The sequence below is a fragment of the Anolis sagrei genome, chromosome 1 (assembly GCF_037176765.1).
Source record: "Anolis sagrei isolate rAnoSag1 chromosome 1, rAnoSag1.mat, whole genome shotgun sequence".
NCBI classification, from domain to species: domain Eukaryota; kingdom Metazoa; phylum Chordata; class Lepidosauria; order Squamata; family Dactyloidae; genus Anolis; species Anolis sagrei.
The window spans coordinates 46,573,262-46,583,530 of NC_090021.1; the positions used below are offsets into that span (position 1 = coordinate 46,573,262).

The window sequence follows — 10,269 nt, forward strand, 5'->3', positions numbered from 1 at the left end:
GCCCTATGAGGAGTGGCTTAAAGAGCTGGACATGTTTAGCCTGCAGAAGAGAAGGCTGAGAGGAGACATGATAGTCATGTGTAAATATGTGAGGGGAAGTCATAGAGAGGACAGATCAGGCTTGTTTTCTGTTGCCCTGAAGACTAAGACAAAGAGTAATGGCTTCAAACTACAGGAAAGGAGATTCCACCTGAACATTAGGAAGAACTTTCTAACTGTGAGAGCTGTTCAGCAGTGGAACTCTCTTCCTCAGAGTGTGGTGGAAACTTCTTCCTTGAAGGCTTTAAAAACAGAGGCTGGGTGGCCATCTGTCGGGAGTGCTTTGAATATGATTTTCCTGCTTCTTGGCAGGAAGTTGTACTGGATGGGCGATGAGGTCTCCTCCAATTCGATGTAGTTCACTCTCAAATGCACTGGACAACCACAGCTCTATTATAAAATATGTAGCATTATTTTTTGATGCTGATGCTGTTAAAACCAATTGTCATGTTTTCGCATCAATTTCCATATTTTACAAGCATTGTTCTTTAATTAAAATGCACATATTATGTGTATCAAACTTACTTTTTAATGTTGCCTCTCTTTTTTAATGAATTTTTCCCAACTTCTTCAGCTCCTTATATATTGGGGAAATTCTTAATGATCATAGAATCATAGAGCTGGAAGAGACTACAAGGACCATCCAATCCAACCTCCTGCCATGCAGGAAGACACAATCAAAGCACTCCCAACAAATGACCACCCAAACTCTGCTTGAACAATCCAAAGAAGGAGTTTCCACTCCACTTAGAAGCAGCATTTTCCACTTTCAAATGGTTCTTGCCATCCCTGATCAGGCATTGTTTGTTGTTCATTTGTTCAGTTATTTCCGACTCTTCGTGACCTCATCAACCAGCCCACACCGGAGCTCCCTGTTAGCCGTCACCACCTCCAGCTCCTTCAAGGTCAATCCAGTCACTTCAAGGATGCCACCTATCCATCTTGCCCTTGGTTAGCCTCTCTTCCTTTTTCCTTCCATTTTCCCCAGCATCATTGTCTTCTCTAAGCTTTCATTTCTTCTCATAATGTGGCCAAAGTACTTCATCTTTGCTTCTACTATTCTTCCCTCCAGTGAAGTATGAATGAACTGGTTGGATCTTTTGGCGGTCCAAGGCATTCTGAGCACTTTCCTCAAACACCACAGTTCAAAAGCATCTATCTTCCTTCACTCAGTCTTCCCTATGGTGCTGCTCTCATATCCATAGGTGACTATGGGGAATACCATTGCTTTAACTATGCGGATCTTCGTTGCCAGTCTGATGTCTCTACTCTTCACTATTTTATCGAGATTGGACATTGCTCTCCTCCCAAGAAGTAAGCGTCTCCTGATTTCCTGGCTGCAGTCTGCGTCTGCAGTAAACTTTGCACCTAGAGATAAAAAGTCTGTTATTGCCTCCACGTTTTCTCCCTCTATTTCCCAGTTGTCAGTCAATCTTGTTGCCATAATCTTGGGGTTTTTTTATGTTTTAACTGCAACCCAGCTTTTGCGCTTTCTTCTTTCACTTTGATTAGAAGGCTCCTCAGCTCCTCCTCGCTTTCGGCATCAAAGTGGTGTCATCTGCATATCTGAGGTTGTTAATGTTTCTTCCAGCAATTTTTACCCCAGCCTTGCATTCCTCAAGCCCCGCACATCGCATGATGTGTTCTGCATACAAGTTGAATAGGTTGGGTGAGAGTATACAACCCTGTTGTACACCTTTCCCAATCTTGAACCAGTCTGTTGTTCCATGCTCAGTTCTTACTGTTGCTACTTGGTCCTTATACAGATTTCTCAGGAGAGAGACAAGGTGATTTGGTATGCCCATACCACCAAGAACTTGCCACAATTTATTATGATCCACACAGTCAAAGACTTTAGAATAGTCAATAAAACAGAAATAGATGTTTTTCTGAAACTCCCTGCCTTTCTCCATTATCCAGCGGATATTGGCAATTTGGTCTCTCGTTCCTCTGCCTTTTCTAAATCCAGCTTGTACATCTGGCAACTCTTGCTCCATGTATTGCTGGAGTCTACCTTGCAGGCATTACTACCAGAATTTTTGTATCCATTGATACGCTGTTACAGTGCTAAAAAACATATCCCATTGATACAGCGCTGACCTCATTATCTTCTGCATAATATGTACCATTCCTAATGTAATTTAAACCATTAAACCAAGGGTGTCAAACTCATTTTCACCATGGGTGACATCAGGCTTCAAAGGACTGTTGTATAGAACTATACAAATATAACTATGTTGTCCTGGCATTGAATGCCTCACAAGCCACATAAAATGATGTGGCGGACCACATTCACGTCACAGATCTTTCATTTGACACATGTGCAAAAAGCTCAAAGCTTCTAATTTGCAGAGCCTATATTCCCAATTTAATAAATAGTAAAGAGACACAATTTACAATTAAGAATTAGAAATTTAAAATTATATTTATTTATTTACTTTATTTTTCTTCTGCCTTTTTCTTGACATACGGACTCAAGGCATCTAACAGCAAACATGACACAATGCAAATTGAAAACAAAGCAAATGCATGTAAATGTAGCTATAAAAATTTTAAAAAACAATTACATCTTTGTATCATGAAGCATGAAGATATAACTAAGTCAGGATCCCTAAAGAACCTGTCTGCCTTCCTTGACATTGAGGTCTGTAGGTCCTGTTAATGTCATAGTCCGTTTTCTTATTGTTTGTTTAATAAAGAATGCAAGAGAGGATTTTTTTCCCTAGTGGCCACATCTGAATTCTGAAATTCTGTTTGTCAAACAATTTCTTTCCCTTCATCTAAGAAGCAAAATCCTTCTTTTTTGGCTGGCTTTCAACCTATCAGTTAACTGCCTTTAATTGGGTGTTTCTTTGCTAACTCTAAACATGCCAAGTGCTGTTGTTGGTAGTGTTGCTTTTTATTCCTTTGATGTGATCCTTTGGATATATTTTAATGCTTATAGTCTAGATTTTGATTATTTGATTATGCCTAAAGAAATATTATTTTGGAAATATTTAATATAAATATTTCTTAATTTTAGAATAATAGAAATAAATTTGACTGCTGGTGCTGGGACCTACTTGTCAATCACATGGCCTTCTCAGTAAGATAAATTTATTTTAGATAATAGATCAAATGCTGAAATGTAGTCCTCTTCGATTGTGTTACTGATCATGGCAGCTGAAAAAAGGCAGCAGCTGTTGCATTGAAAAAAGTACAAATAATTGCAGTATTTTGAGAAGTGTCCTTAATCAAAGCTACAGAGCTACACATGTGCAAATGTGGAAATCACCCTGACAACTATCGTGTAAATATAGAAAATTCTTTGCAAGAAAATGATAAAGAAACAGCTGAGCATCCTTCAGAAGGGTTTCTGAGGAGTTTGACATTAGGAAGGAAAAATAAATCCCTCCCCTTTTTTGGATTTTCTCATATATTGGTGGTTGCTTTGTCAGAAAGAAAATAGCAATATTAAGTGAATATGGGACGTTTACCACTTCATCAATATTAACTTTCAGAGTACAAGATTTCAGAGAACCCAATGATTGGTGATTTTTAAAAAAATAATATAATAGAGATTTCCAACAAGCATAAAGATGGAGCTGAAACAACAAGATAATAAGGCCTGCAACCTCATCAGACAAGTCTTCAGCAGCATAGTAAGACGCTTTTGTCCTAGTTGAGCCACGGAGCCCCATGCCGGCCATCAGATGATGCAGGTTCAATTCTGCTGGGCTCCGTCACTCAACTGAGATGCAAACATCCTACTATGCTGCATCCAGAACACATCTTCCCATGTTCCATTTACAATGGGGCAAACACAGGGAGATGCCGCATGGTGACATTCCCCCACATGTGATGGGGAAGCATTGCAGATGGGACATTTCAGAATTGCCCCACTGCCCTGCCAGTTCATCACAGAGGCTGGCAAATTGCCCCACTGCTCTTCATCCATTCCCTGGAAGTCTAATTCTTGAGGCCAAAAATGCACTATCCATTTCTGTCTAAACTACAAAGCTATTTTATTAACTGCTAGTCAGACAAGTATAATATCACTGTGTTGTGTGGTTTTTGTCTTAGCACTAACCATGAGAGATTATTAAAGAAGTATCCTCAATCTCAGATAATTTTGCATTTTGAGAGTAGAAGCTTTCTTGACACAAAATATTTTTTAAATTCCACAATGACTTAAGCCATACTTGTTTCAAGCATCTCCATGGGGCTGTGCATTTAAAGCTTTCCAAGAGATGATACAAAGGTTATAGCAGACAACTCACTGGCAGCTCCGCTCAGTGTTCAGTGACACTCGAAAAGCGTAATAGGATTCTAGGCTGCAGGAAAGAAGAGATTGCAAGAAGGATAGTATTCTAATAATCTTGTAAAAATCAGTGGTTTGTCAGTAACTTGTTTTCAGCCTTCTGACTTACAGAAAGATGACAGGCCAAGAAAACGCCACATAAAATACCAAGAATGTCCAGGTATTATTTGAGGAAAGATTTTAAGAATATAAAGATGTGGCAAAATGAGGCAGTTTATTCCTATATTATTTCCACTTAGTAGAATTCATCACCAGTAACTAATAAATCGAGTTAGAGGATCAACTTTGTATTATTTTACAGAAGGATGCTGCAGGGCTTTATCATCTAAATTAATCACATAAGTATATATTTCAGATTTATATTTCTTTTACATTATAAGTATCTTCTCTATCCAGTCATTATATATGATAGCAATGACCTAGGGCTTGAAGCAGTTATGACTGTGGTGATGGTGATGATGATGGTGATGATGATGATGATGATGATTTTGATTGTAAGATTAACATAGAACTACCTATGGGCATTATGCTTTACAAAGAACAATAGCAAATCTTTCTTAAGGAGTGTTCATTATAAAGTAGTTCCCCAAAAGGCTGAAGTCCCAGGTGTAATGGGTATTACAGATGCAGATTCTGATCTTCAAGATAAGATTTCTGCCTCAACTGCAAGCCCTCTGCCTTGATCAAAAGAGCTAAGAAAAAGCTCTTGCAAGTAACCTAACACCCCAAAACTCTGGGAAAATATATGTCATCTTCTGAGAGCTTTCAGTGACAGTTCAAAGAAGAACTTTCATTGAAAGAGTTGTGAGAAATCCATGAATACTAGCTACCATCAGAAATATATTTGAAACAACCAGCTTAATGGTAGACCACACAATTCCTACCCCTGTGCTAGATGGAGACTGCAAAACTTTATATCGCCAGAGTGAATGGAGAAGGCAAACCCTATATTATGTCTTCTCCTGCTCCTTAAGTTCCAATTACTGAAATCTAGTGGACCAGGTTGTTTTGTCTCACTGGGTCACAAACCATATGGTTCTGCTCAATGCCTGCAAGACTTGTATCATGTGGAACAGAGAGTTACTAGAGATTATCATTTCCATAAGGTTTCAGGACTACATCTAGTGGTGATAAAAGTAGAAGTGAATACAATAGACTCTCAATTAACTGGAACTCTCAAATAACCAACAAAAATGAAGAAACCATACTGCATTCATAATGCATTTTTACAATATAGTAAAATTGTGTTACATTAACTTAAATTTGTCTTTTTTGCTTTTGCTTAATTACTGTATTTTAACATTAATATCAAGCTATATAGATGTTTCTATTATGACAAAACTTTTTGAAAATACTCAGGCTGAGATCCAGTTAGTTGGTGGGTGAAGCATAAATTCTCCCAATATGTTTATTCCTGTTGTCTGGGTGGAGGAATTGCACATTCTGCAGCACTGGTTGCCAGGGGTGGAGGGGTGCCCCTGGAAGCAGCTCCTTTCTCTTAGCTACTAATTGGCTGTTTAATATATCTGAAAAGAAAAATCAGTTTGCTCTTGTGTACCTAGAATTGAGATTTTGTGGAATCATAACTGCTCTCACAGAAGAGTATGCATAAGTTTGCAGCCTTAATATATTAGTCCTTTCCTACTCCTCTTTCCCCTTCCATTTGAGAGTCCTTTTAGACTTAACTTTATTATTATTATTATTATTATTATTATTATTTATTAAACTTTATTTGTACCCCGCTAGCATCTCCCGAAGGACTCGATGCGGCTTACAAAGGCCAAGGCCTCAATACACAACGTAACAATACACTTAAAGCAAATTAAAACAATTAAAGCAGTATTAAAACAACAAAACCACAAGCAATAAACAATACATCAAACAGGATAAAACTAGGCCGGGCCAGAGTAAAGGGTACAGGATTAAAAAGTGCTGATGTGACAGGTGGTATGTAAGGATTATAGGGCAAGTGCAGTGTGCAGTGTGCAGCAATCTTAATTCTAATAAAGTGCTTCTGGGACTTGGTATTGGAGATTTCCTAATCGGGAAAGGCACATCGGAACAGCCAGGTCTTCAAATTCTTTCTGAAGACTGCCAATGTAGGGGCCTGTCTAAGATCTTTGGGGAGAGTGTTCCAGAGACGGGGGCCACCACGGAAAAGGCCCTGTCTCGTGTCCCCACCAAACGTGCTTGCGACATAGGCGGGATCATGAGCAGGGCCTCTCCAGATGAGCGTAGTGAACGCGTGGGTTCGTAGACGGAGATGCGGTCACACAAGTAGCCTAGTCCCAAACCGTTCAGGGCTTTGTAGGTAAGCACCTGCACCTTAAATTGGGCTCGGAAGATAAACGGCAGCCAGTGGAGCTCCTTGAACAGGAGGGTTGACCTCTCTCTGTAGGGAGCACCAGTTAACATCCTGGCCGCTGCTCGTTGGACAAGTTGGAATTTCCGAGCCGTTTTCAAGGGCAGCCCCACGTAGAGCGCATTACAGTAATCCAACCTAGAGGTGACCAAGGCATGGACCACCCCGGCCAGATCTGCACTGGTGTTCCCACTTTATCACTTTACATCTCTTGCTGTTTTTCAGGTGTTCCATTGTGTCCATTTTGAGTGTCCAGCTCAAACTGCTGCCCACAAAGAAGACTCTAGTGAAGAAGATGTGGGCACAAGCGGACAGCAGCTATCATCCCACCCTCTTCGAGCATCAAGCGCCAGCTCTGGGCACTCTCTTCCAGGATCCACTTCACACCCGTAACTTCATAAACCATGCAAGATAATGGACAAGAACTTTTGCAACCCTTGTGCCATGATAAAATTGTTCACCATCTTCATACGTAGGCAACTCTTCCTTCTCAGTATGGATAATGGGGACCATACCTGGCAACATGAAATGTTCATATGGAAAAGGTTGTCCCAAGACATAACAGAGCTGCTTCTTATTTTCCATTTTAGTAAAGTCAGGATGTTCTGCCGGGGAAGAAAGTAGGATTTTGACTTTTGTCAAGTCTTCTGTTTACACCCCTACCTCTTTAACTGAACCAAATCAGGTAAAGTTGAAGGAAAACGAAAAGCTAAGCCAAATTGTAATATGAATATGCCACTTGAACATTACAGAAGAGTAATAATGACATGTGCCTGCAAAATACACCTGCTAGGAAAAGTTCTTCTCTGAGAATGTTTATAAAAAATAAGTCTAACGAAATTAAATTTTAATTTATTTTAAGTCCATTTTTACTTGTAAATTGCAAGCCATTTCAAAACCTATATTTATATTTATATTTCCTTTGGCTGCTTTTTTCCTCCGTTATTATTTTTTAGATTTGGTTTGGTATATCAGGTGAATCCGCTTGACGGAGCTGCTTTAAAAAGCAGACATGTGATAAGCTTACTGCCTTACCTTTTTCAATGAGGAAAACTCCTTCAGAGGGCAGGGCATAAAATAATGCAGTTTAAGAATGTTGTATTGAAATTCTGAGTATTTAACATGATTAACAAGATCATCACTTTTTACTCCTCTATAAAACTAGTTGTCAGATTCTTAAGTAGAGAAACAAACATTGATCTTATAAGAAATCATTAAAATGTACATTAGTTTCTATAACAATTGTCAATATAGATGTCTAAACTTTTTTATTGGAAAGCTGATTGGCTGACCAACATTTCAGCTGTGTTTGGTATGGATGGGAGTACAGTGCTGGCAATGTATAATAAAGTATTTGTTTAAAAATAGATTATAGTATTCCATTAGGGATTTAAAATAAACACTTCTAAGAAGCTTTTCACATAATCTCCGTAAATACAGATTTGAGTTTTATAGTTAGATTTGGTTTGTGTTTTAAGAAATTTCCATCCTAGCAGTAGCTATCCTTGGTAACTCAATCAGATTATGGATTTGACTATATTCTGAATGTGTGCACAGGCAGCATTCCCCACATCAACTTGTTTTGCCTGCTTCTGCGATTGCCAGAATAAAGTAGCCTGCATATTTATACATAGATACTGATGCCATTCTTCCATCTAATTAGGAAACAGGAATATGTATCATGGAATATGTGATTTTGGAGAAAATGATTGTCAACTCGTGGTTATTGTGTTTTCTTTCTTTTTTTAATTGTGTAAAATAACTTGGTGCCAATTGTTTGTTTCAACTATGCTGTCCTATAAATAACTGGTTAAAACTGTTGCACTGATTGAACTTAAATTCTTGGGTTCTACTGAATGCTATTTAGAATATAAAGTGGGAAAATAGAGTATATTATGTAAGCAAAAGCCCCGAGTCTACTTCCAATACAGGAGGTCCTGGGGGCCCTTCCACACAGACCTATACCCCAGAATATAAAGGCAGAAAATCCCACATTATCTGAATGTGGACTTAGATATAACCCAGTTTGAAGCAGATATTGTGGGATTTTCTGCCTTGATATTCTGTTACAATATCTGACTTACAAACAACTCATAGTTAAGAAGTTGAGAGGAAATCTGCCCCTAGGAAGGGAAATTCACTCCTGTGAGTTATCACGGGGAAAAAGGTGTCTCCACTGAAGCTTGATCAGCATTCCTTGTTTCCATGAAAACACAAAATTTTCAAAATCCAAATGTCACAGGGAAAGAAAGTGAGGTGACATCTTCTGAACAGAGGCACCGGGAGCGAAACAAACATTCCAAGAGTGTTAAACCCTTCCCTATGTTATCCAAAACTTTTTTTAAAAAAAAGTCTGGAATTATACTAAAAATGTGCCTGTTCCAACTTACATAGAGATTCAATTTAAGAACAAATCTACAGAACTATCTTGTTTGTAACCCAGGGATTACCTGTATGCTGCAACCTAACTGCTTATTATTTTCAATCTACTTCATGTTAGTCATATTTTACCGCCATCTGCAAAAACAACTGCAGTACAAGGTAACTGAACAAACCTGCTTTTCAGAGAAAAATGAAGAAACCATCAGTTTGAGCTATCTCAAGTAAATGATGCAAAAACAAGGCCCAGTGGGAAGCTACTATTCTCAGAAAGGTTTCCCACATAAGGATTTGTGAATTTGTTCTGCCTGAAAGACCTGAAGAGTTGAAACTACTTAGAACCACCAGTTTTTCCTTCTTCTTTCACAGATTTCCAAAATCCTACTTCTGATACAGTCGTTGTCTCATAAGAAAACTTGCTGGGAGTGAAGTGTTTTGTTGTCATTTATCTTAGTGGAACTTCTTGGTATTGTGTCTAGGAAATATGAACTACCACAACTTTCTCCTAAACTTGAAGGACAATCTGGTCAATGATTTCAAAAGACATCCACCCAACCAATCCTTGTACAGGGTTAGTCAAAATGCATAGGCCAATAAGCCATTCAATTGAATGGCTTATTGGCCTATGCATTTTGACTAACCCTGTATATCTTCTGTGAAGGTAATTGTAGTTGCAGAGTAGTTGCACATCATCTTCAACTTTGTGCGTGCCTTTTTTCGAAATCAGTTTCCAATAGACAGGTTGCATGCAAGTAGTCGCCTCTTTCATAATGATTTACTTCTCAGAGCCTTTTATGAAAGGTATTGGTGTCACATTTCAAACATTTGAGACTCAACTCCACTACTTCTCGTACTATACCTTTAATCTTCATGACATATTTCAAAAATATGGTAACAGATAGAGAAGTTTTACAGTTAACATGACTCACCCTATCATTGTGAATACTTAGATGTTCCTACAAGATCCATTAATTTCCACCTGGAGTACATTGCCCTAAGCTTTCTCTTTATTTAATGATGTGATAAGAAGAACAGAATCTGATCACAGACAGCAAATGGGTATATTTCCCTACTCAGTGCATATAAACCTCACTGAAATGAATGTGGGATTGCTCAGCTTTCTAATTATGTGTATTATCCCTCATTGTGCATAGGTAATAGTATATGTATTGTCAGTTTTGAATTTCAC

General features: G+C 38.5%; 1 protein-coding gene across 2 annotated transcripts in view; it reads left to right on the top strand.

Moving 5' to 3' along the window:
* The window catches only part of BTBD9 (BTB domain containing 9), a 154,289-nt gene extending 145,767 nt beyond the window's left edge, over positions 1-8,522 (top strand). For both annotated transcript variants that reach the window (XM_060754081.2, XM_060754082.2), the window contains one exon: positions 6,927-8,522. In XM_060754081.2, the coding sequence (XP_060610064.2) occupies positions 6,927-7,094 (168 nt within the window). In that variant the 3' untranslated portion in view covers positions 7,095-8,522. The remainder of the gene's footprint in view (positions 1-6,926) is intronic.
* The last annotated feature ends 1,747 nt before the right edge of the window (positions 8,523-10,269 follow it).